At 38.5% G+C, this 27,674-nt stretch overlaps 2 protein-coding genes across 4 annotated transcripts; one reads left to right on the top strand and one right to left on the bottom strand.

The window, feature by feature from the left end:
• Positions 1-235: 235 nt before the first annotated feature.
• On the bottom strand, positions 236-6,899 carry LOC140316055 (class I histocompatibility antigen, F10 alpha chain-like). 2 transcript variants are annotated; one of them, XM_072393737.1, is made up of 7 exons: positions 6,739-6,899; positions 3,926-4,186; positions 3,226-3,501; positions 2,159-2,461; positions 1,736-1,843; positions 1,078-1,118; positions 236-896 (listed from the first exon to the last, which is right to left on the bottom strand). In XM_072393737.1, exons 1-7 carry the CDS (start codon positions 6,788-6,790, stop codon positions 858-860), a joined length of 1,080 nt encoding a protein of 359 aa, XP_072249838.1. In that variant the 5' UTR covers positions 6,791-6,899; the 3' UTR covers positions 236-857. The 2 variants fall into 2 exon arrangements, with proteins under 2 accessions (XP_072249838.1, XP_072249839.1); XM_072393738.1 differs by having other exon boundaries at positions 896-910; positions 1,080-1,118; positions 1,728-1,843.
• A 534-nt stretch (positions 6,900-7,433) lies between these two features.
• Positions 7,434-25,717, top strand: nagpa (N-acetylglucosamine-1-phosphodiester alpha-N-acetylglucosaminidase). 2 transcript variants are annotated; one of them, XM_072393736.1, is made up of 12 exons: positions 7,434-7,587; positions 10,150-10,355; positions 10,738-11,005; positions 12,870-12,952; positions 14,957-15,065; positions 17,242-17,370; positions 17,507-17,712; positions 18,238-18,285; positions 19,403-19,531; positions 19,808-19,939; positions 20,246-20,327; positions 22,405-25,717. In XM_072393736.1, exons 1-12 carry the CDS (start codon positions 7,505-7,507, stop codon positions 22,655-22,657), a joined length of 1,728 nt encoding a protein of 575 aa, XP_072249837.1. In that variant the 5' UTR covers positions 7,434-7,504; the 3' UTR covers positions 22,658-25,717. The 2 variants fall into 2 exon arrangements, with proteins under 2 accessions (XP_072249837.1, XP_072249836.1); XM_072393735.1 differs by having other exon boundaries at positions 12,870-13,009.
• The last annotated feature ends 1,957 nt before the right edge of the window (positions 25,718-27,674 follow it).

Genomic DNA, 27,674 nt, shown 5'->3' with positions numbered 1-27,674 from the left:
TTAAGAAAGCTTTTTTAATGAAATTACCATTTCCCTTTAAAAATCATTTAAAAAGAAAAAAACATGATCTGCATAGATTATAGCAAATGGGGGGAATTTTTCATGTCGATGTCCTTAATGATTCATGCACAACACGTGCAAACTTCAATGACAGAACAGATAACAAAAATAATTTTAAAAAAGATAACGAAGGCTGCCTTCGGCTTTATTCAGTTTTGTAAGTGTGCAGATGTGACTGCAATTTGTAGTACAAGTGTAAACAAATACTCAAAAAACATCATTTAAATCAAAAACACCAACAAACAGCAATATGAAATTTAAGAGCATTTACCCACAATTACAGTTTAACTGGAGCTTCTGTATAATGACGTCAGACATTGTTTCATCAGACTTAACTTAAGTAAGTGTAAGAATCTGTTATTCTACAGTAAACAATGGAAAAACAAGTAAATGTGCATATTCTTTTGCAGTCCACATGGTCTGAGGCCCTTCATAGAAACGAAAATTACACTATAAAAATGTAAAAAAAAATGTATTAACCATTCGAAAATATTTATTTCATCATTACACTATAATATGATTGCATTCATAAGAAAATATTGTTAAAACACAACATATATATATGTACATTTTAGCTTATGATTTCCATTCAGAAACTATATTTTGTGTCTTGGGAACTGAAAGCAGAGAGATATTTGCAATATAAATTTTGGTTAGTACAATCCATTTTCTATAGTCCCCTAAATCCAATTCAGGGTTGTGGAAGGGCTGGAGCCTATCCCAGCCGTCAATGGATGAGGGGTGGGGTATACCCTGGACAGGTCACCAGTCCATCGAAGGGATGTTAAATTCAATGATTAATTGTAAATCATCATCTCCTGCTCTTCACTACTCTCCTGTAGAGTCAGTTGAACAACAAAGAAGAAATGTTGAAACTGTTACTTTTCATACAGCAAAGTTTCACTTACAGACTAATTTCTTCTGTCTTGAATATCAATCACAACTATGTATCTAAATTTAGTTTATAACAGACACTGAATCTTACTATAGGTGCCCATAGTATTATGATGTACTCACTTTCTTAGGATTGGGATCCTCAGCTGATGATGAGTCAGGTGCTACAGAACGAAAAATGTAAGAAGAAAGGAGGAATAATATTGTGAGGGACTAAACTTGGGAAAAGTGACTGTTTGTTATAATTTTACAATGCTTTATTTAAAGCTTGCAAATAGCATTCACATGAGACAAAGATGTCCATTGTATATCGTTGGTATTTATTAAAAGGTGCAGTGCTAAAAGTTGTGGGCACAGTGATCTCATACATATTCGTGAGCTTCCCTTTCTAAAGTGCAAAATTTGTGGCATATCTAATTGAATCACTGTGACATTATTTGTGAAGCTTTGTGCCTTGCAGTTAACTACAGTTTGTACCCTTATTTCAAATCAGCTACTTTCACACATGACACCTGTGCACAACAAACACACAACAGCCTTGGCTTGAAAGTCAGTTGATTCTGGGATGATGGCTTGATGCATGTAAGCACACACTGATGTGGGGCTGAGCCACCTATTATTGCGATAATGAGGTCATCTTTTCCTTTTTTTGCTGGATAGGTGCAACAGATATATAAAAATGGCTAATGACTCTTAACCAACAAAAAGACAAAAACAATTTTCTGATCATATAATGGAAGTAAAAAAAGCTTTATGATGTATAAATATTTTACATTCATACCAGTGTTTCTTCTTTTCCAGAAAATGACTCCAGCGGCACCAGCTGCCACGAATCCCCCCACAACAACAGCAATAATGATAAAAACAGTAGTAGGGAACTCTGAAGTACCTGGAAAAGAAACATGCATCTATCAGTTTCTCATACCAGCGTCAACCCGTTCAGGTTGTCTGAATAAAAGTACAGTAGACTGATAATATTTGGAATAGCGTTTGAGCAACTTAACTAAAAAACAGTTTTGATATCCTTAGCTTTTCTGATACTCTTCTTAATAAAAAAGAAAATGACTGAATGATAAAATCATCAACTATAATCACTGTTGTAGTGATCAAGTTACTTTGATTACTTCAGCCTACTGGAAAACAGGTAAGAACATATATCAATTATATATCTCTGTAAAATATTGTCTACACATTTCAGTCTTACCTTTATTGGTTCTTATATTTATTTTGTCTAGTTTGGTGATCATATCTTCTTTGACACCAGAGAGATGAAACACACATTCATACTTGGGCCATTCCTCATATGAGTCTGATAAAAATCTCAGATCAGTACTCATCTGGAAGGTCCCATCATTGTTGGGAAGGATCTCTCCTTTGTCCACATACTCATGAATCTCCTCTCCATCTTTCCGCCAAAACAATTCAGCTTCTTTAGGGTAGAAACCTGTAGCGTGGCAGCTGATTGGAGAGGACGGAGTCTTCCGGAGAAGAGACACCGAGGGAAGCTCTAGAGAGAAAGTAGAAGCAATTAAAAGTTTTTCTGTATTAACCAAATGAAAAGGAAAAACGGTACAGAATAAAATAAAAACATGCAGAAATGTGAGGGGTTAAGGCTTTTTATGCATTTTTCTAATCCATTATCTAACAAAATTGCTGGAAAACGAAAGAAAGAAAAGAAAGCTTGAACACTGACGCCAATGTTTTGTAAAACTATCTGTTGTGGATATTCACAATACAAAGAAAAAATAATATGTCAACGAATGAGAATGATTTTGAGGAGCCAAACATTAAGAGGATCTCAAATTTCTACAATCCAATAAACAAAGTTTTTATTACTCTGTCAGATGCCAGTTTGGATAATGCTGTTTGTATATTTGGTTATGAGTGGTTAAACAACTCTTTAACTGATGCAAAGTAAATCACAATCAATAAAACCTTTATCAAAAACTTTAATAATGTACAAAAATTCAGTCAGTGTTAATTTGAAATAATGTGATGTATTTATTTTCAAATGTGCCACAATATTGGACTATAAATAAAGACTTGTTGAGGTGAATGCCATCAGAAGGCAAGTTGTAAGTGAAATAAGATAAAGGCACAAAAAGTGGTGATTTAGAAATATAAGTGAGAGAAAGAAGGAGGCAGGTAAAAGGAGGCAAGGTTAAAGATAAACTAGGTAACAGGAGCAGGTTCGTTGTAATATTAGGGTACATAAGAAGGCAGAGGCAGAACATTTTGTCCATCACACAAATTCAGGCTTTGTGATTCTACCTGTTCTCATCAAATAGCTCCTCCCATAGTTCACATACTTCTTCAGCAACTCAGGGAAAAAATTGGCAAATATGTTCTTCCTATAGTCAATCATAGCTTTATTGTTCCGGTTGTTTTTGGTGATGACTGCCTGAGGTGCTGCAGCAATAAAATTCTCCGTCTTCAGGTCAAAATATAAGTAGTCGTTTCCATCATAAGCATGAATCTCAAAGCCATCAATCTTGTTAGTCTCATCATCCATCTCAATGCCATACATCCACTGATAAATGTGGGAACCTGAAAGAGAGTCAGACATTGCATTTGACCACAAAAAAACCTGAAACTCTCTCACATTCAAAAACATACCTGCAGCACATTCATTAAATAAAATACACAATCGTAAATCATCAGATCTAGATCATTGTGCTTTAATAGTGCAGCAGAGATATTGATCATGATATTTCTTTTTTGTCATCTTCCCCTCCTGCTTTTTCACCTTATTCTCTCCCTGTTTTACATGAACTTTTTTTAATCACTTATTGCTGAGCTCTGTCTCCCTCTGCTCTATCGCCCAAAACATCAGACTTGTTAGTATATCGGAGTTAAGGTATTTGTCTTCTGCCGCTGTTTCTTCTTATTTGATGTTTTACGACAGTTGAATGCAACATAACAATGCATGCAACTATTGTTTCTATTATACATGTCTATGTGTTTTACTCACCATCTGACTGATTCAAGCGTTGCATTACAGTGTGAATTTCTCCTTTGATTAATTGGTGATTGTTGATGTTTCTCTCTGTCTCTAATTTCCAGAAGTCTGGATCAAAGTTCTCCTCAATCCAAGCATTCTTAGGGATGATCTTCCTGAGGCTGCAGTTATAGTATACAAACTCTTGACCATCTACATTTATAACTTCAGAGTATTCAGGAAATTCCTTCATACCTGTGACAGTGGTCACAATGTATGTCAAAGAGTGTGTCACTGAAAAAAAAAAAAACCTGTTTCAGATTTACACAAACATTTCAGGCTATTTCATTTTCCCATTGCTTAAGTACAAAGAATGCTAAAGCAGTAGATGACTCCCTAAATATGCATAATACATGAATAAGTAATAGCAACAATAATATTCAGACAGTTAACTTGGGCTAGAAGGAAATTCTTCAGGAAAATGCATCTAAAATTTCTAAAACCACATCTGCAGCCAAGATTGGAAATACTGGGTATATTCCAAGTAAGCTGATGGACCACTGGCCAATAAATTATGCAGTATTAAAACAGAGCAGCACATTCTGACGACAGACTGTGTAAACAATGGTCAACAGCACAGTACATTGCTATTTGACAAAAAAGGCTGGAAAAAAAGTACAATTGCTGCTATTTTTTTCTCAATTCTCTACTGTAATGCTGTTCCTGTCACAGTTATGATGGCAATAACACTTGTGACATAATAGATGAGAACAAGAATGTCTTATAGGGGAGCAGGAAAGGTAGCATGGATGGCATCAAACTGTTAACTATCAAGGATTAGATTGCGAGTTCAAATCCTGCACTGCACTGTTTTAGTCCTTTCACTCTCCTACATGTGACACAGATGCAACACAGTTACGGTCATGCTACCCTACACCAAACAACTGCCAACCAGAACATTGTCATCTCATCATTTCTCACCACTTAGTTTTTCTTTTCTTTTCAAACAACATTCACGTGTTATTGAAATGGCCTGACAAGTGCTGTTTTTTATTGGGCTCAGTCAAGCAATATAGGCAGTGTCAGTTCCAGCAGTTGAAACAAGACATTAGCATGAATACAGTCATAGGCTCACTGTACGAAATAGTGACATTTGTTTTGTTCAAGAAATATCAATTAGTTTTTTTTACTTAATCACAACTTTACAGCAAAATGAGTTTACTGAGGAAACTAAAACATGACAAACATTTTCTGTCATGGCCTTATCCAAGTGGGTCAAGATTTAAACATTCATTTATATATTTATATTATAACTATGATATGATAAATGACTGTCAAACATTTTGATCTAGTTTAGCTTGTTACTCTGTTTAGCAGCTGGATTTAAGTGATCACATAACAAGAAAATCCAACCAAGCTGTTTGCGGTTGCAAGTAATACAGTGTACCTGTTCCCTACAGGTGGGATCAAGCTTTGACAACAATCAGCGATGTCCGCTCATGTTTATTCAGTGACCCATGTGGTTCCATTTCAACAGATTGGCTGAAGTTCACCACTAACTCAGATAGACAGATATCATCATTAAAAAGATAGACCATTATCTTTTCAAATAATAACAAGCATTTTCTTTTCATAAAAAGTGATTATAGACATTTTTACACCGGTCAAAATAACCTGCTAACATCTGGCTCCTAAGAGCAATGAGAAAAGGTTTAATTGGCATTTAGACCCGCATCAAATTGATTCTGGAGTAAACACTGACTTTAGAACAGTTTCAGCTCGGATCTACATCACTGAGAACACTCAAAATTTCACAAAGGATGCCGCTGTCAGGGCAACAAAATGTGGCACAGCTCCCATTTGCTGTATAGAAACACACATATCAACTGTAATGTCTCTAAAACTGACTGCAAGAACTCGTGGACAAAAAGAGATGAGATTCAAAGTTATTAGCCTGATTATCTCACAGTCATGATTATCAGTAGCACTGCCTGAAGGATACAGATAAAGTTCCCAGATAAAATCAACAACAAATAAACTTTTAGTTAAAAACTTGTCTTCATTGTGTCCTGCTTCAGAGTCCCATTTAATATGGCTGCACAAGCCTTGACACTCTTCAGCATTTGAACAGGTGCACGAGTGTGTTTATAATACATTTCTCATTCATTTAGAAACTCTCTTTCCATTAGCATTGCTTAAATACATAAACTACTCTTTTAATTTAGACTAAGAAACATTTAGTACATGACACAAGCTATTTTATCAAACGGATCAGTGTACTTTTATATTTCAAAAGTCATTTATGCCCGACTGTATGTAAATACTACAACACAGAGTTCCCTACGACGTAGTAACTGTGACATGAGATGAGATGTAACGATCTATAACTGACATAGAGTTATAATTTAAACATTATGCGCACCGGCGAGGTAAATCAACAAACCTGTGACCTTTGATATGAATTTCAGGTGGTAAGTTGCTATAAAGGACCGCTGGGATAGCCCCCCTCCCCCACCACCACATTTCCCCACCCCAGACCCGACAGAAAATGGATTGATGGAAGTTGCTATAAAGTCCCTGTCTTGCATCCGTGTGAACATCCAATAGGTAAAGTGTGACTTCTATGTGAAAGATCTATGTCAAATTGCACAGAGAGTATATGCTATATATTTTACAGAAAACGTGGATAGGCCTACTTTGCGACTACACTTCCGATACTTTCAATATGCCGTGATGGCGCATTAACAGCTGCGAGGCATCCAGCTACATAGACACCTGTCACAACTTGGCAACAACTTTCCATCAACGACACTGAGTTAGTAAAGCATTTAATAATTCACACTCACCAGCCGCCACCTCGCGCATTCCCAGCAGAGCCAGAACAAATAAAGCCTTCATACCTGGTCAGGATCAGAGCTGAAATTAGGAGAAAATGTGGAAATCTTGTTAGCTCAAGCTCTGCCTTACCAATGTAAATTTCTTGTGAGCTTAAACATCAGTTTTATGTGGGTCAGTGTGGAAAAAAATGAAAGCGAAAGCATTGTTTTCTAGCCAGATAAACTACACTCTGTGTAGGAGGGTCTCTTAAGGGGAAATTCAACTTTAACAGCTTAGACCTTGTTTAATGTTATTTTTTTTTAAAAACAGGATGACAACATATTTTTTTCTATGAATATAGTAAATTCTTATATATTTCATTGATCCTGTGAGCAAGGGCGTTACACTACATCTGTACTGGATCTCTGAGTTTCCTGAATTTATTTCAAAATAACATAAAATGTAGACCTTATATGATGACTATATGCATTACACTTTTCAAACTTATTAGAAAAAAACTTTTTAATATTACAGGAATAGCCAAGATTTGGGCTTTATGGAACCAACGTGTTTACAATTCAAAAACAGAGAGAAAAACATCTTCTGATAAAAAAGATGTAATATAACATAATATAATATAATGTGTAAAAAAAGATGATTTGCTTTCTATTAGCACTGCTTTTATTTTGTTAACAGGAAGTGTATTTTATCGTTGTTACGATGACGTTGTGCTCTAGATGATGTGGGGGTCGACGGGTGGAGAGGGGAGCTTGGCATAATAGTTCTCCGCCTCATATGGCAGCAGAGTCGCTGAAATGGTCGTGTGCGTGGCTGCTGTTGTGGCTCTGTGTTCGGGCGTCTGAGGCCAAAGACACCCGGTAAGACCGTTGGTTCTTTTTGGAGCTAACCGCTAATGTTAGCTTGCTAGCCTCTGTTAGCACAGTCAAAACACGTATGTTTTGATTTTTATTTCTCTTCTTTTAAATAATTCCAAATTACTGTTATCTTTCTTTGCTGTGGAAATTATTCAGCAATCAATTCCAGTTCATAACAAAGAGTTTTCGTGCCAAAGACGCTTACAGAAGTACATAAATTAAAGCTCACCTCACTAGCCAGCTATTGGGCAACAGCAGCAACTGTTTCAAAACTTATCTGGAGTCTTCAGTTCAAAGTACCTGAATTTGACCCCTTTGCCTTCAGTACGATAAAGCGTTCAGTGTACTCATGTGAGCAAACATAAATAACTTTATTTAAAATACGCGTAACACATAAATGTGTGGTTTGACTACTTAGTGACACTGACAGTAATGATTAAAGCTGCAGACAGCACTTGAAGAGACCAAACTTTCAGTCATAAGACGGAACGTTACGCTTTAGCTTTCATTTCTCCAGGAAGCTGACAGTTCCTGTTAAGATGTTGCTGCAGTTGGACTTATCAGCCACAAGATGGCGCTACAGTATGACACATTTCTAAACAGAGATCTCCCACTATCGTCAGACAATTCTTTTAAATTTTATTGATTCAACACATTTACTATAAAAAGTCAGTTAATAGACTGTCATAAAAGTAATTAACATCTATTTTATGGTTTGTTCTCAACCTTTTTTGCTTCTGTTGTTTTCCAAATGTAAAAATTTGTACTCTGTCAGTAAAATAAACGTGATCAAACGATTACAGTTTGACTGTGCTTGTGTCAGAGTTATTTACAGTGTATTTCTCTTTATTATAGCCTTTTTTTGTTAATCCATGTTTTTTTCTCTATTTTACCTGCGACTAATCCTCGCCCAATTTAAGATTATTCACATAAATTACTTACTTACTTAAGTCTATCTGTCATGCGTTGATCCTCTCTCATTGATTATAGATGTTAAAGTCATTTCCATTTACTTCTATTAGCCAAAGACAAAGCCAAAGGTTTTACAATGATACGCCTCCAGGGCTAAACAGACATTGAAGAATAGTGCTGAAGAGAAATGATTGATTATGTCAACTGAGAGTAAAGAAATCTATTGATAAGATTGCAATTGTATTTTAGGTAATCAGGATTTACATACCCTTTCATTTCAATATATCCCCTCTTTTAATCTTTCAGTAATTTGCCATAACTCTGCAGTTTTTATAGCATGTTTAAATTTTTATTCCTCTTTTTCAATAAAATTGACTTCCAACATTTATAATGCAAAGATTTTCCAGATAGATACATTTCCATACCTTTTATTACTGTTCAAGTAAAGACAGACAGTCAACCAAATCATCTCACTATATAGCCAGGCAGTCGTCTTAATTTCTATAACCTTTTGAAACCTTTTGGTGTAAATCAACCATAAGATAATAGATTCTGTTACAATGATATTATAGAAGTCAGAATCCAAAAATCCACCATTTAGATTTTTCTCTTTGTTAAATGCAAAAAACAAGTAATCGATGTATTGTGATAGATAATCCACGTGAGGAAACCCACTTTCATACACGTGTTGGGTAGCAGCATGACAAAAAGAGGAAAGTATGGGACAATTGAGATAGATATACAGATTGGGCACGGACTGTTTTTTTTTTTTTTACAGGTTTTAGGAAAAACCATAGCTCAGTTATTAGGAAAACACATTCCTTTTAGTTATCAGACTCCAGTTTGACTTGCCAAAGATGTGAGATTAAAGCTAACCCAGTCAATGATATCATTGAATTGTATAGCATTGATTTCCCTAAACGCTAACACTTTTTTGTATTAATACATAATCCAACAGAGGACAGAGTTACCAACAGAGTTACTTCTTACTTATCTTTTATGTGGTTATGGACTATTTTTCTTCCTTGTAGTGAGTAAAACATAATAAGGTGCTGCAGGGTTAGCAGACATTATTGAACATAGTGGAGTGTTGTCAGGGAGTGGTTTTTGTTTTTATGATACACGTCTGTAGAATTCTCTAATTATATGTTTATTAATTATACGCTGTCATGCAACTGTCTGCAACCAATCATTATTTCCGCCTCTAATTTGCCTTATTTTTTTTTACTGTTAAGTCTAAATATTTCTATATAATTTAAGGGGGGAATGTCCCTTTTTATTTCCCTTTTTATGAATGAATGCCCAGATTGATGCCTTCATCAGATCAAACACATCAAAACCCAAAGATATGTCATTGACCATCATCTCATGTCATCTTTCTGTGCTTGATTAGGAACTTATTTGCATTTTCTTTCCATTTTCTCCAAGATAATCCATTTGCAGGGAACTGCAGCAACTTAGATGTTTTGTATGAGTGGAAACAATAAAAAAAACGTGGAAATCATTGTGAACTGTTTTTAAGCAATGAGTTGTAAGATTAGGAGGATAGTACTTGAGGACTTGGGTGTATATACAGGAACACATGTACATACAGTAATTATTTGTAGACCTTTGTATTCCGGTTTATATTAACAATGATTTTTCATTTTGTAGAGCTTCTATGAACGATGACATCCTCCTGCCCTATGCCCACGGACACGGCCCCAGTCACTCTCACCGCCATGTCAGAGATTGTCAATCTGTTATTTATGGCAACAACACCCACGAGAGCTGGCCCTCCAGTAACCATAATGGGCAGCCGGTCGCTGAGTCTAAGATATTTGTGACGAATGTGGAAAGAAGTGCCAAATGGGTTTATGGTGAGTGACGTCGTCCAAAGTGAAAGGTCTACACAAGATAACTTTACTGATCAGAGTTTGACTGATATGACCTGCTGTGAACCCATTGAACCTCGACCTGATCTTTGTTTAATTTTGTGTTGATCTCACTGTTTGTTCCTCGTCTCTGGTCCATGTACACAATTTGACCTGAAGAAGTTTCTACCTAAAATGGGAATTGTCCTTCAATGACTGAGTGTGGCTGTGAAGCATTCATGTTGCCTGTAACAATATTGTCAAAGAAAAAAACATGATTGGACTCTAATTAGATAATAATTAGATGATCAGTTTGCTCAGAGGAGTTTGTTGTCAGCTGCCCCCAAATGAAAAGTTTCATCCAATTGTGCTGTATCTTTGTTTCCAGGTCATGTGACTGTGGTCCATGACCCGCTGAGGACGGTGTCTGTGGTGGAGCCAGGAGGTCCGGATGGCTGCAAGATGAGTCGCAACGTGTCTGTGGAGGAGACGGCCAAAGCTGCTCAGTGTCTGTATGCTCAGAACGCTGGCTTCTTCGGGACAAAGTCAGGCAAGTGTCTGGGAAATGTGGTGAGCAACGGCAGGCTGGTGCAGAACAGCGGCGGAGTGCAGAACGCCCAGTTTGGAATCAGGAGAGACGGCAGCCTGGTGTTCGGGTAAGAAATGCTCATTGAAAATGTGACACAGAAAACCTGGGGTAGTATATTGTATATGATCAAATCTTACAAGAAGTACCACTCTTTAAAGTTGTGATCATGCAGATTTTAATCAGAATTCGGTAAGATCCCTTATCAAATCAATATTGAGCTAAATTGAAAATCCAATTAGTGATAAGCTGATCAATATTAATTAGAAAATTCATTAATCTCCTAAATATTTTCTGATGCAAAAATCCACAATAATTCCCTATTCCAGCTATTTCTTTGTGAGAATTTGCCCTTCTTCTTAGTCTTTTTGGAGTTTGGAGTGAACAAAGGAGGAAACGTGAGCGGCATTCCCTTTGGTGTAGAGGAAAAAAACAAACTTTATCAATAAAGAATCAACATTATCAGCAGTTAAAATGACTTAGTTGCAGTCCTTTTCAGATAACCCAAAAAAACTAACAGGCAGGCAGCTGTGTCCCAAAACTGAATTGTTTTCTTCGACCTTCAACACCTTCTTTATCTACATAATATCTGCTCTGCATTTCTTATTGTGACCCTGCATGCACAGCTGCTCACTGTCTGTGTCCACTCTCAATTATCCTGACGTGAGATACGAGCTCTGTGTCACGAAAGCTTTGTCTGAGCTGCAGTCTAAAACTGTTTGCATTGTCACAATTGAGAGTAAAATCTTAAAAATCACCTTTGAAGCTCGTTTTTACGCGTTGCAAACATAAAATCCTAACAAAAGAGCAGAGAGAAAACTAAAAAATTGCCACAACTTACAGTTCACAACTAGCCTTTGTTTAGATAAGTAATAGGCCACCTTCATGAAAAGGTATCATCAGTGTTTGGGTGTGTCTTTAAGGAGTCAGAAACTGTATTTTTCATAAACAGTCCAGTCGCTTCTCTGCATCTGACCTCACAATTCTGAAATATCACCTCTTCTCATGTTGGCCTCAGCCACTGGCCCCTTCATAGATTATGTGAGAAGTTAACCACAGCTGTAACTGAGTGGCTTCCTGTTTGTGTGAGCCTGTAACTTTAAGTGTAACCTCTGGTCCAGTTTGATGAACAACTCAAAAACAAGCCTCTGGTGACAAGTTCGTGTCTCCATGACTCACTGTTGCACCAGTTGTTTATTTATCATGGTAAAATGGCCACAGCAACATGATAACTCACAGAGGAAACACATGAATTACCTTTTGGTGTCTTCTGTGTAATGCTGCAGCTTCACACAAAACTGTAGAGTAAAAAAGAATTAATTTGTTTTCTACTCCAGGATAGAGGTAGATTTCCCAGACTCACTTTAAAAAGTTTATCTATAAACCACCAAAAAGTATATTTAACTTGTTTGTTTGATAACTGAGGTCAGAAATCCAAAGAATTCCTACATGACGCAATACTCTGGTTGTGTTGTGGTTCAAACCCCCAGAGACATTGGAGATGAAATGGAAAACAATGCTAACTGCTCTGTCTGGTCTTTTCGTTGTCCTGGATCTGTCTGTCAGGCTAATAATGACTCGACATCTAATTTGAAATAGAGAAGTGGTTCATCAGCTGTAAAAAGTCTGCTTGTTGTGGGGTGCAGCACTTATGCTGCGTTTACACCTGCTGGTTCAGAAAGAATTCAAGTCGGCAACAACTGTCTTTGTAGAAATAATGTCAAAAACTAAGTGGATTCAACCTAATGAGTTAAATCAACTCCAGAGACCAACAGCTGTTTAACTAGGTGAAAGATTAACAGCCTGTGCAGGACATTGTTTTTTATCACCTTAAACGGTGAGCAGCAGCTACTGCAAGGCATTTCAGGATGTTATGGCACTACTAATGCTGTTTATGGGCAGTCGCAGTATGATGTCCCTTTCTGTCCATCCAGATATCTGTCACAGGAAGATGTCTTAGACCAGTCCAACCCCTTTGTCCAGTTGGTCAGTGGTGTCATATGGCTGCTGAGGAATGGTGAGATTTACATCAACCAGAGTCTGGAGGCCGAATGTGACAATATACAGGAGACAGGTACATGCTGGATTTCCAAATCTACCCTGTGAATAATGGAGGAAATATTTCTTTTTTTGGTCTTGGACCAGTCTGAAGGTTTTTTGTTTTTATAGAAAATAATTCATCAGAAAATTAAAAGAATGTTGCAGATCCAAAGCTTAAAACCAAAAAGAAAATTAATCTAAAGCATTTTTCTTGGAATAAGCCAAGGATTTTCTGAGGATTTCAGGTAGAGTGAACTAACATGCAAGTGGCTGTTTCTAGAATATTCTCCCCCTCCCTGTCCAGGATCAGTTCACCCGACCTCAGCCTTGGCTGGGTGATAGCAACTGGATCAGCTCCAGTTCTTCAGTAAATAAAATGTAACAGTATCTGAGATACTGCCCTCCATTGTTTGCATAACACACAAACCCATCTGTGACCTGATGTAAACACGTCGCACCACCAAAACACAACACTGTCATGTCTGATTAATAATGACAAGCATGAGTGTATGCGAACCTGCCTCAGTTCACATTAAGTTTCTATACAACATTGGACCTTATCGAGCACATTTACAACCATAAACACGCATGCATGGTGAAGCAGATGAAGATTTTTGAGCTTTTCCCAGAATCAATTTGTCTGTATTTACATAAAGTCTCAGTGTGGAAACTATGCTACATATTTGGAATGATAGTCTATCCAGTCTTTAGTAAAACTTCTCTTTCAAAAAAGCTTATTTCCATGTATTTCTTTTTCAGTTGAGTTGTACGAACTAATAACTACTAATTATGTTTGAAATTAGTACTCCAAAAGTTTAGTAGTGTTTTCTTGTAGCATTGTTGCAGTCGTAACAATTAAAAAGAAAGATAGGAATTTGTGTTAGTTGCTATTGCTACTAGTACTGGCACGTCAAATATTAAAGTTAAGTTATAGTTGTAGATTGTGCTTTCTCTCTCGAAGTTTATGCATACGTTCCTACCTGTGTAGTTTTAAACTAGCAGGTAATAAATTAGAAGGCATGAGTTGAACATAGCAAACTTATTTATGTTGAACAGGCTTTAATTAAGTGGGAATTCATCAGTGGGAGACATCAGTTTTGGCCTACAATCACCATCAGTTAACATTCGACATTTTTGTCACTTAAACTGACAAGAAACGAGAAGCCTTAACTGGTGATCCTCACTCCTGTGTAGACTGAAGGCAACACGTGCAGTTAATTCCACATCAGTGAGAGGATCAAGTTAGTACAGTCTGTCCCTTATATCAGTTAATGTCTTTTTCCAGTTAGCTGACCCTGGCACCACAAATGGACTGCAGATTGTTCGGCTGATTGTCATTAAATATTCCTGCAGCTGTTACAGGAATATTTAATATTCCTGCAGCTGTTACAGGAATATTTAATATTCCTGCAGCTGTTACAGGAATATTTAATGAGCAAACCTTCTATGAGAACTTGTTTGAGTGATGCAGCCTGTATTTATTTAGTCGTGTGTAAGTTATGACCTTGGAAACAATACTGGCAGCGTTTGAAATGACAACTTGTTGATGTATCTGCACACTCTTAAAACCCAGTAAGGACCTCTTTGTCCTTGAGACTACTGTCACATTTTTGTTTAGAGCTTTTCTAGTGTAAGTTCAACCATTTCTGTTCAGTTTTTTTCTTGCTGAAAGACAAATTAGGGCTGTAGGACAATTATTCATCAAGTTACAGCTTTCACAGGAGTTGAGTCAGATTTTACAATTTCCAGCAAAGTTATTGATTTCAGTTGCAATTTCAATTGCTCAAAGTTAAAGTGTTAAATAATTATCTGCACAGGTACCCAAAAATACCTTCTACCAAGTAAATATTAGCTTGATATTTCCAAAATACTGATAGACTATGCCAAGCATGCATACTGTCTGTGAGATCAATGAAAATCAATGCTTCTCCTAATGAAGTCATGCCTTTTTTATTGTTTTGTTTTTTTTTTTTTTTTACAGGGTCATTGCATTATTTTGTGGATGTGGTGTCAGCCAGGACGGCAGTGGGCCACGATGCAGAGGGAAAACTACTTCTGTTTCAAATTGATGGCCAAACAGAAGTGAGGGGGTAAGGAGAGCAGAAAGATGCTTACAGTTGTCTCCTGTTCTCCTCTAAACATCTCGTATCGAATGTTATGTAAAACACATTATCATTTATTCCCATAGCCTTTAGTGACTCACAGGGTTTGGTATTAATTCACAAAGTGCCCAACATAGAAATTAAACACGCAAGGTCTGTCTAAGCCACTGTTGAACCAAACACAGCTACACATCAAAATTAAACATCATGTAAAGCAGGCAGAAGGTACACAGCATCCACACAGGAATTAGATCAGGAAATATCTTGTCAGAGAAGAAGAGAACGAAACAGTTTGTCCACCAAACTCCCAAAGCCAACTCTCTTTACAGTCTTCAGTACTTTACAGACGCATTTTAATCAGTATGAGGCTCATTACCCAGCTCTGAATCATTTTGGGCAGACACATCAAAATAGAAATACAGGTTTAGGCATTTTTAAGGCCAGAAGAGTGCTTTCACATATCAAATGTATTAGCAAAATGAATGAAGAGAAATGAAATATTGAGGTGGAGACATACCTAGAGCTACATAACCCACAATCCCAGCCTTGATTCTCATCACAAATGTTGCTCTGGTAAGTCCCAAAGTGCAACCACCCAGACGTTTGGTATGGTAAAAAATGGTTATCATACAATGCGATTGTAATATTACAGAAATTATGTGTTTTATAGTTGAAATTTAAACTTAACTAAATGGCAAAACTTTGCTACCTGCTTATGTAAACCAGGAGGCCATATGCATTATATATCGGTATGAAATATCAGAATGACTCTTTGTAGTTGGAAAACAGCTAATATGTGTTTGTCTACCTGCTATGTAGGTTGTTCTGCTGCTTTCAAGACATAATATCACTAATCAAAAGAGTAATTTTTCAACCATTTAAATGAAAATCTAACAACTCTGATTGGGACCCCCACCCCCCCTTGCATTGCAGTGCTTCCTGTTAGTGTTGTTGGCACCCACACTTGATGCAACTTGCCGACTTGTTCTGGCCTGAGCACATGAATGATGCCATTCAACCTGTGTGTTTGCTTTAATGAATGTTTCTTGTTATAAGGAAACAGTCGGCCAAAATATTGTAAAAAAAAAATTAAAAATCATGAAATAGTATTGAAACAAGTTGTGAGATCAATGAAATGTGTTCAAAGTCTTGTAGTTGCCAAAAAAGGGTTACATCGTTTTATTTCCATAGCATCTAAATGCTTTCAAAGACTTAAATGGCTAATAACGATGCAAATTGTGAGAATGATAGACATTGAGATGATGGATGGATGCAGGTGAAGCTAAATGAGAAAAAGACAGAGAGTCAAAAGTTGTTAAACAGACTGAAACATCCCACACTGAATGTGGTAAACAGGAATGCAGTGGAAGTTAAAAGAGCTTGTTTGTGAGATGAATTCATTCTGTCAGGCTAATGTCACCTCAACCCACTTAAGATCCTTTCACTAATCGATTGTATTGATCTGACTTTCCCTCCACCCTCAGAGCAGTGACCCTGCAACCCTGTAGTGACTCTAAAGATTAATGTGCATGCTGTTAATGATCTAGCTACGAAAAGCCCAACACTCTGACATGTCTGAGCATATTTGCTGTCCTCTATATATCTCCAGTCAATATCAGGCCAACACCCGCTCAATACAACGTGTGGTCAGTCAGCCCCAACGGTGACCCGCTGTCCCTCATGAACAACACATCTGTCCTTTCAAATTCTTAGTAGTGGCTGCTAAATATACATTGTTGTGTTATACACCCCAGGTGCTGTTACTGTTTACATAAAGATGAGTTTCAGCAGCAAAACTCTCAAGGAACGCTGAAATTCCTGGTAAACATAGACCACAAACCTTTGCATTGTAGTCGGTGCGTTTTAGTGCCTAAATAATAAATCAAAGTTCAGTCATGAATTAATTATCATGTAACAACACACAAATGCTTATATGGTCTATGTACCAGAAACCAGAAATGTCAAATAAAAACTTATTACATGTCCAGTATCCTCAGTTTGGTGCCCATTGCTGGACATATTAGACTTAAATTGACACTAGCAGAGAGACCAGCTCCTAACAGGCCACATCATAAACCGAATGAGTTGATTGCAGTCTCAACTCGGTTTTAAAACATTTTTCTGATCCCACTGCCTGCAGTTACATTTTTTTCTGTCTACGCAGAATGAATCTTTGGGAAATGGCTAAGTTTCTGAAAGAAAATGGAGTGATCAATGCCATTAATTTGGATGGAGGCGGGTCTTCCACCTACGTGGTCAACGGCTCATTGGCCAGCTACCCCTCAGATCATTGGTGAGACATTAAACCCCTCATATTTGATACTTGGCATGTGAAAGGTTGTTATTCTTTACTGTGAGATGTTAAAGGTCAAAGATTGAAACAAGGCATGATCTTTCTCTTCCCTGCACTCTACGGCTCATCGCTCCAGCAAAGCAGATAACCGATGGCGCTGTGGCCGCGCTGTGTCTACCATCCTGTGCATTCATGAACGGCGATGCCAGCCAGAAAACTGCAGCGGGCACGGCGAATGTGTGGACGGACACTGTCAGTGCCAGAAAGGCTGGCAGGGTACCGCCTGTGACTCTCTGGTGTGTCAGCCACCTGCCTGCGGACCCCACGGTTTCTGCACTGCCGGTAAGTGCAGAGGTGGAGCTCATTTTGTAGCTGCTGTTGGAGAAACAGACAAGTTGTTGAACATATAAACATATTTAAGTAAGATCAGGTAAATTAGTTCCTGAAACATCAGACACGTGCAGTCAGTAACGGCTCTGCAACAATAAGATAAGAGACTCCTGGGAAAAACATTTAAGTCTCCTTGTCCTTATTATGTGTCGCAGTGTGATAAGAAATTGTAGTAACAGCAGATATTATTGGAGTTGCTTTGAAATCTCATAACTGCACCTCATATAAATGTTGTGCATTAGCCATAAAGGACAAAGATCCTGATTTTTGGTCATAGTTATGATTGGTTTCCTTCTCATTTTAGCCACTTGGAGAATACTCTGCAACCCTCTTCATAGATAATGTTTAAACAGGATTTTCTTGACAGTTCTTCAGTAAAGATAGAGATGTCTGTGTAAAAACTGTTGCCCACAACACATCCTGTGAGTTGTGGTTTGTGTGTGTCTGCTGTGCTTCATGTCTTTCTCTGTGTTGTAGACGGCTGCATATGTGACGCTGGATGGAGAGGAAACAACTGCAGTCACGGTAAACAATAGGCCGTCTGGTCACACATGAATAAATGTTACTGTAGACACGCAGACGTTTTTTATGTACACGTGTCACTGACTTTAAAAACCCTTCATCCCTTACACGAAACCAAGCCTAAAGGCCCGCTCACAGATATACAACACAGATGTATTTTGTGTAAACTTTGACCTGTAGATTTCCACAGCCGATAAATATAAAACAAGACTCATCAGAGCTGAGCTTTGCTGACTTTCTAAGTGTTCCACGAAAGACCAACGGTTTCCCAGGCTGTTTTGAGATGAATCAGTATTCCTTAAGCAACTGAGATAAGACTAAAACCGAGGTGTAAGACTGGGTTTTTCCTCAGTGCCTATTTTAGAACGATAAATGCTGACTGATAAAACCCAAAAACCTTTGGTTGTTTTTTCCTTGTTTATTAGACATTGTTTGAAAGACCGTCTGCCTCTGCTGGCATATCTATGATCCTGTTGTATCTGTGTGAACAACAAACTGACATTGTGTGTAGAGAGAAAGGAGTGATTAATTTTTTTGAGAGAAGAGGAAGATGTGTGATGGACAGAAGAGTGAGACATAAATTATGTTGTGGTCAGCATTAACAAACATCAGGATGCTAGTTTTATGTCTGAATTCTTCCTTAATGGTGACATAAAATGGCCTTTTTTTCTTTATTCCTGTTCAGAATATGTGACTTAAAGCAACTGTCAACCAATAATTTGAACAGTTATTTGTTCATGGTTTTTGTGAACATCTGTATGTACATAAATGATAATAAATTAAGAATCACTGTGTGTCTTTAAGAGACACCTCACACACTATTGCTGTTAATAATCCTCATAGAGGATACTTTATGTAGCTACTGGCTGTTTATTGATGACATCAAGCAAATACACAACATTTTAAGTGACATAAACAGATGCATGGTAGATCTTCTTTAGTGGATTTCTGTGTCTTTAACATTTTGTGCAAGTTATCCATGATTATATGAGTAAAGTGTATCGTGCTGTCGGATGTTGGAGAGGTAAATGCATCTAGATATTTCTTAAAGGCAGAAATAGTCAAGCACAAAAAACTGGTTGATTTATTACATGCATTTTGCTTTCTTTTTTCTGTGTAGAATGTTTGCGGGGTTTCTACGGTGACAGCTGCAAACAGAGGTGCTCCTGTGTAAATGGCGGCTCGTGCGACCCTGTCCACGGGCACTGCACCTGTCCTCCCGGTTTCCATGGTGAAACTTGCCAACAAGGTAGAGATGTTTCATGCTCGATGGCCACTTTATACTAAATGTGACTTTATGAAGAATATTTACAGGTGAAGCTGCTCTGGGTTTCTAATGGAAAAGTCTGGAAAAACACTGTGTTAGTCTCCCAAAAAGAAGGACTAGAAGAGTATTTATAATGCTATGAAATCTCACTGATCCACAAATCCACCCATATCTGTTCATTTAGCTTTGCTTTCATTATCATCATTATCTGACACCATCAGTAGAAGACTGATTTTAACATGTCTTGCTTTCTGTCAGTGTGTCCTCTGGGTTTCTTCGGTGTGTCCTGCGCTCAGGAGTGTCGCTGTGACAACCTGTGTCCTTGTGAGCCGCAGACAGGAAGCTGTAACGCCACGCTGCGAGGAGACGCAAACTACACCTTACAAAGAGGTACGAACACATGCACCCAAACCGGCAGATGATAAGAAGATTAAAGAATTGTTGTCTTCGTTCTCACATTTACGCTCTTCTCAGTTGGTGTGCATCATCGCTGTTTTGTCTGTCATGTCTGTTTTGTGCATTAGTGTGTGTTCTCCCATTTAGCAGACATTTGAATATTTGCACAGGCTGGCTCCTGTGGAATTAGCAAACATCGTGCAACAAATTTTGCTAACAAAAGTACAGTGATGTTGCTCCGGATCTTATTTTGATTTGAACTTTACTGATTTACTCTTCTTTGTCCTCTTCTCCCCACAGCTGGACGGTGCCTGGCCAAACAGATGTTTACATCCTGGATACGAGAGAAAGACGCTCAAAGAGAGCAGCCTTATCTAGCAGAGTAAGTCTCAAAGGTCGTGTGAACTCAGTCACATATCTGACCTTCTGCCTCGGCTGTCCCTGCTCACACTCCAGCCGCCTTTCACTTATCGGTTGTAGCCTATTGTAAAAAAAGACCTTGTTCACCCTCCACCAGCCCTGCATCGGTTTGTGCTTTACACACATCAAGCCGACATTACACAATCGGTGTGAGTGACAGCAACATTGCGGTTAGTGTTGTGTTCCAAAATGCTGTCTTGTCCATGCACTTTTCCTGTTTAGCCTCTATTACTACGTCAGCTAAAAGCCATATTGGTGGTGGCTCAACTTCGACTCCTACATGCCTTACCGTCTCTGTACTTCGACACATGACACCGATGCTCAGCGAAGGTGCATCAGTCCCGGCTCAAAGGCGTGTCTGAAAAAGCCTTCATGTTTATGCATGCAGTGTTTATTTTAACTCTTTGTTTAAATTTAATACGTCAAACACAAAGAAGAGAGAAATAATGGAAAATATCATTTTTTTGAATATTATTTGGACAATCGGTCTCCTTCACTTACGTAACAATTATGAAAATAGACTCCAGTGTTTATCTGATGTAGAAAATGTGTCTCATCTGTCAGCCAAATGCATGTAAATTTCAACTGTGACTGGTGTTGTGTTTCTTTTAGCCACACAAACATTGTTTGCCTGGTCTGTGGCTTAAAGTTAAACACACCTACTTATTATGAAAATATCTTGAAAAATGTGTCAAATGCTGTGAACCTAATTTGTACTGGGGCATTTGCACGATGCTGTGAAATCAGACACGTAGTGCTACATTTCACAGTTTGATCCCATCCGTGAACATGACATTTTTGTCCTCTGAAGGCGAGTGTGACAAAGAAGATCAAAACACCTCCAAGGTAGTCTGAACCTGCATTTGGCTGCATTACCTCAGACCTTCCTTTAAATGTAGGCGAGCCTGTCTCTCTAACAACAGGATCTATTAAGTTGCCTCCTTACCTTTCGCAAGTGAGTCAAGGATTGATAGCTGTTGCTATGGTTTCTGGAAAGCTCTTTTTGAATGGCTCCTTTGATCTCAATCAGTTTTAACCCTTATTTGACTACTTTAAGGAAACATTCGATGTATCAGGCAGTTGCTCTCTTTGTAGTCTTATTCATGACTGTCCATCCTGAATGTTTGAAGATCAGACAGAACAAGAACTCCTCTGTTTCAAATCTTTCTGCCTTTATGTACATGCCTGGAAATAGTTGTCACTCGTAATCTTTTCAAAACCACTGTTCACTCCCACTTGACTCAGCAATTACAAAAAAGCTATGTTTGAGTAGTCAGGTCATTTATTTTTCTTTTAAATTCTATTGTTGTCTTGTCTTATGTGAACAATCAAGCAAGATATTTTGAGTGTCTTCCGGGAGAAACATTTCGAAAACATGCACCTTTGTTTCCATATCCATATTCTAAAAATACTCTGTGATGTCTCCATCTGCCAGCGTAGCTGTTTGGATAAGGCAAACTGAGGGAACACTTCATAACTTCACTGTCCTCAGGCAGCATTTTTTAAACTACTGTTGAGAAAATATATTTCCATCCTCAGGGTTGAGACAGAAAAGGGTCAAGGACATATTCATATTCATTTTTGGGAACTGTTTGAGTCTGCTTCGTACTCTAGATGCGGTCACGCTCTGTGGTGAGAAACCAGTTTTTACATTTATTATCCAGCCTGTAAAACCAGCCTATAAAGGCTCTGCTCGTGCAGCCAAAGAACAAAGCAGGTCAGTTAGTCCAGTTTTCTTGACCGTTACTGTTTTCAAATGCACATATGTAGTCAGAATAGTCAAATGTTTGCAGTAATCGGATTAGATCAGGCAGATTTTCTCAGAGAACACTGAATTGTTGATCATTTATTCAGGTGACCGAATTTTGTTTGGTTTTTTTACATTCAAGCAGCATATACAGTGAGTTTTATAATGGTGAGTATCACTTCAACATTTACAACACCTGTCTGTCAGTGCCTGTAAATCTCATAGTATCCTCCATCATATTAGCTCTGTGCCCTGAAGTCATGACACTGATCTAAACTCTTCCTCCTCTCAGGCGAACGTGGCTGATAATCACCCTCACCCTGGCCTCTCTTCTGTCAGCCAGCCTGGTGGTTCACCTTGTACAGGCGTGTCGCAGCACGGTGATATCCCGCTTCCCTGAGCGTCGGGATTACTCCTATGTACCGCTGACCGACATCAACGGAGCTTCTTCACGTACTGGAGATGTTGGGAAATCAAGGGATGAGAATTTTGGATTGGAAGACTCAGACTCCCAGGATGAAATTTGGTCCCCAGGGAGGTCTTAGCTGTCAGGAAGACCGAGGACAATGAGTGAGAACACTGTTATTGCACAAGGAGACACGTTGAGACTCTGATTATTTTCCTTTTTCTTTCTTTTTAAGTTTTGTAATTTTGACAAATCTTTTTCAACAATCCTGCTGAATGAAACAGGACAGCGCACAACAGTTTCGTTACATTCTTTGTACTCGGCTGAGATAGGATATTTCTAGAGGTTTTTGGCAGCTTTCAGGTGTTTCCTCATGTTTTTTGTTTATAGCCGAGGCTGCTGAATCCAAAGGTGATCAGAAAGCAGTCAAAGGTTTACTTGATTCACAGGATCTCGTGGGTCCATTCCAGCTCCAGGTACAATGAGCTTTTCAAACTTTTTCACGTAAAGTGATGAACTGTGAACCTTTAAAAGTACTCAGCTTTTCTGTATTATCATGTTAAACTATGGCACAGTGTTAAAAGCCAGATCACTTTCTTCTGGATTTCTTCTGGATTTAATCATCAGCAGAAGTATAAATAAATTGGAAAACTGCTGCATGAAATTATTTAAAACATGATACCACTGATATTTTTCTTATCAAAGATGGGGTATCTGCAAGTCTTAAACAAGCCTTAAAATATATATATATATATATATATATATATCAAGAGCCTCAAAATTTTGCATTTTACATTAAAAGTGTCTGCAAATAAAGCAATGGATTAATCCCCAAGCACTTTAACCACGGTGGCATACATTTTTAAAGTGGTTAAGGTTCATTTTCTGTTACAGAAACAAATTGTCAAATTAGTGAAGCAAGATGATCCAGACTTACTGAGACCGATGATTCAGGCTGATGATCCAGACTTACTGAGACCGATGATCCAGACCGATGAGCCAGGCTTACTGAGACCGACGATCCTGAGACCGATGAGCCAGGCTTACTGAGACCGACGATCCAGACTTACTGAGACCGACGATCCAGACCGATGAGCCAGGCTTACTGAGAGCGACGATCCAGGCTTACTGAGACCGACGATCCAGACCGATGAGCCAGGCTTACTGAGAGCGACGATCCAGACTTACTGAGACCGACGATCCAGACCGATGAGCCAGGCTTACTGAGAGCGACGATCCAGGCTTACTGAGACCGACGATCCAGACTTACTGAGACCAACGATCCAGACTTACTGAGACCGACGATCCAGGCTTACTGAGACCGACGATCCTGAGACCGATGATCCAGGCTTACTGAGACCGACGATCCAGACTTACTGAGACCGACGATCCAGGCTTACTGAGACCGACGATCCAGACTTACTGAGACCGACGATCCAGACTTACTGAGACCGACGATCCAGGCTTACTGAGACCGACGATCCAGACTTACTGAGACCGACGATCCAGACTTACTGAGACCGACGATCCAGGCTTACTGAGACCGACGATCCAGGCTTACTGAGACCGACGATCCAGACTTACTGAGACCGACGATCCAGGCTTACTGAGACCGACGATCCAGACTTACTGAGACCGACGATCCAGGCTTACTGAGACCGACGATCCTGACTTACTGAGACCGACGATCCAGACTTACTGAGACCGACGATCCAGGCTTACTGAGACCGACGATCCAGACTTACTGAGACCGACGATCCAGACTTACTGAGACCGACGATCCAGGCTTACTGAGACCGACGATCCAGACTTACTGAGACCGACGATCCAGACTTACTGAGACCGACGATCCAGGCTTACTGAGACCGACGATCCAGACTTACTGAGACCGACGATCCAGACTTACTGAGACCGACGATCCAGGCTTACTGAGACCGACGATCCAGACTTACTGAGACCGACGATCCAGACTTACTGAGACCGACGATCCAGGCTTACTGAGACCGACGATCCAGACTTACTGAGACCGACGATCCAGGCTTACTGAGACCGAAGATCCAGGCTTACTGAGACCGAAGATCCAGGCTTACTGAGACCGACGATCCAGGCTTACTGAGACCGACGATCCAGACTGATAATCAGATGAACTTTAAGCACAACTACCGCAGGGTTCAAAGTAAAATGCATTTTTATCAGTATTGTATGAGAATGTTTCTTTTTTTAGCTTCCTGTCTGAATGTGAGACAATAATCAGATTTAAAGAGTTAAAATCTCAGTTTTGTACAATGAAGATTAGAGAAGCACAAATATATCGGTTGGCAAATATTTGGTCTGTTTAAACCTATTTATAGAAAGTTGTCAACCTTGTGTTTACTGGAAAAGGTCTCTAATATAATTAATTTATAAAGGTTACCAGATGCTTTAAGTCTATCAAGCAGGGGATTTTTTTCTTTCATAAATGCAGAAATCAATATTTAATGTGGAGATCAAGGGAGTCTCCATATTTGCATCTTTATCTGGTTTTCTTTTTTGTCCACCTGTGTCCTAACTCAGTAACTTCACTGATAGATAGAAACTGATTTAGTTGATTTCCTTTTGCTTGACTGCCTACATAATAATTAGTATGCACTTTTTCTTCTATACTGCCACCAAAGGAGCAAAAGTGTACATTTTGACCTGTAAGCAGAACCAAAGAAGGCTGCAAGTTGCTACCTGACTAAGGAAGTGTTTTGTTTTTTGCATCTCAGCTTTCATGTTTCAGAGCTGTAGTTTTGCTGTCTGCAGTTATCATGTTAACGTGTCAGTATTTAAGATTGTAGTGAGCTGATGATAAAGGCTGCCATCACACTCAGATGGGATTCAGCTTGAGGGAATCATGAAAGATCATAACTTAACTTCATGGAAATCCAAAGATATTGAGAAGATATTTCTCACTGGAGTGAAAACCAGCCGTGAAACACTGGTATGAGGCGTGTGCACAGGAGTCTGAGGTGTCATATTAATGATCAAGTTTTGTGTCGCTTACTGTCCTATTTGAATAATTCTGTACAAATGTGTTATGCAAAGAATGTATCACATCATGCTGAAGCCATGATTCCCTTTGTTCACGTTGACACTGATTCCCACTGCTCACAGAATTTTCATAAATTAGATTTTTATGTTTAATAAAAGGGTTTATGGATTGTTTCCGGAGTCATTTTGTTGTCTTTTCCATCTTACAGCTAAGGCTAAGGCTAGTTTAATTCTGGCTTCCTCTTTTTTTTTTTTTATCTTACCCACATTAACACTTCAGCATGCAAACATAGTTGCTTGTGTTTCAGCTGAGGCTGGACTTTCACCCAGAAGTGGCTGCAGCTTCATGGGCAGCTCTGTCGAGTGGCAGTGCTCTGGAGGATTTACTCTGACCTCATCGCTTTTAGATGCGCACTGAGTGCTCTGAATATCCTCATGTTAAACCATGTTTTTTACTAATTATTATTTCTCCTCTTTTAGTTACCAGTGTTCTAACTAAAGGGTGAAATTTGAATGTTTGAAAAATGATTGATGTATTAGTGTTTATATATATTTTACTGGACCTGGAATGATCTGAATAAGGAGGAAGGTGAGGACATTTCCCTTCATTCTGTGACAAAAGATTTGCTTTGGGGTCTAAATGCTGGAGATTAACAAAACATTTTAGCCTCTTACAGATTCCAGGAGCAGTCTCGAATAATAATATGTGACTCATTATGTTGTATCTCAAAATATTTGCTCAGGCAGTTGAAAACAATTTGAATGTGTCACTTATTTAATTCAAACTGCAAAAATGTCTCTAATATAATTAGATCCATCCATCCATTTTCTATACCCACTTAATCCGTCGGTTGGGTCGCGGGGGGGCTGAAGTCTATCCCAGCAGTCATCGGGCGAGAGGCCATCATAGGGCCACATAGAGACAAACGAGACAGACAACCACACACACACTCACACTCTCATATAATTAGATGTTATTGTAAATCATAAACACTTGCTATGAATTTATTCAACAGCTAAGTTAAGCAACAAATTATCAGCAAACACTCCTAAGATGGGAAGAGGAGAAGAAATGTTACTAAGAAACAAATCTTGTTGATTTATGTTAGACCAGTTATTATTAGGTCGTAGGAAAACGTATTCAGAATACAGACGACTGACCACAAACTTGTAGAATAACAAGATATATTGATTTGAGGTTCTTTTAGCTTACGAAACTTTAGGCTTCAAAACATCCACTTGTGATGTAATGGATACCGCAGGTATGTTTCTCTGCAGTGACTGACAGGCTGCATGTAAACATACGAGTCAAGTATTCTGCTACCAAGCATTCCCCTGCTGCTCAGATATGCAGGTCACATTTTTACAGAAGAGCTGCAGGAATTTCAGTCGTGTACTGTACCGTCACCTTATCAACACAACATTTACTCAACAAAACGTGCCATTACATATATTATCTACTCCATCAATATTTTTAAAGTACTGCATCACGGTTCTGCCACACAGACGTGCTAAGTGCAGCTGCAAGCTGAGGAAAACACCCCAGTTTAACTCATTGCTCAGTCTGGACGCTGGCTACGATTCATTTATTGGAACCAAGTACAACACAAACGTACTGTGAATACAACCCTGTCTAATACGAGTTAAATATCAAATGATTCAAGATAGCATCACCTCTCAATAACTGCATTATTTCATTATCGTTTGAAATACATTGAAAACAAAGGTTCCATAGTTAAAACTAAATGTAGCAGAGATTCAAATCTATGTTTTTATGTTTCTTAAGACTCACTTACCCTTGACATGACTACTTAGAGACTATTTCAGCTGCTCTTTCTCTTTAAAATCCTCCAGGGCGTTCTGTTGCATTTAAGCCAGGCTTCATATTTGGAAAGGTCGTGGTCTACAGGCAGCGCCTGCAGTCATCTAGTTGAACTGTAGTTTTGCTGTATCCTCAAAGGGATTCATCATGTTGTTTAGAAAAGTCACGTCCCCAGCATCTTTTCACTATTCCTAAGGTTTATGTATTCACTTCAGTTTCATCTGCAATCTTCATGTATCTAGTTGAAACTACAGCTTTTTACTTGTGTCAGTAATCACCTTTTCACACATTCACATATTTTTCACTTTTCTGTTAATGTTCC

This window comes from Leuresthes tenuis, unplaced genomic scaffold (assembly GCF_036924035.1).
Source record: "Leuresthes tenuis unplaced genomic scaffold, fLeuTen1.0.hap1 SCAF_10, whole genome shotgun sequence".
NCBI lineage: Eukaryota > Metazoa > Chordata > Actinopteri > Atheriniformes > Atherinopsidae > Leuresthes > Leuresthes tenuis.
Note: the sequence above shows the minus strand (reverse complement) of the source record. Positions and strands in the feature narration are given on the sequence as shown.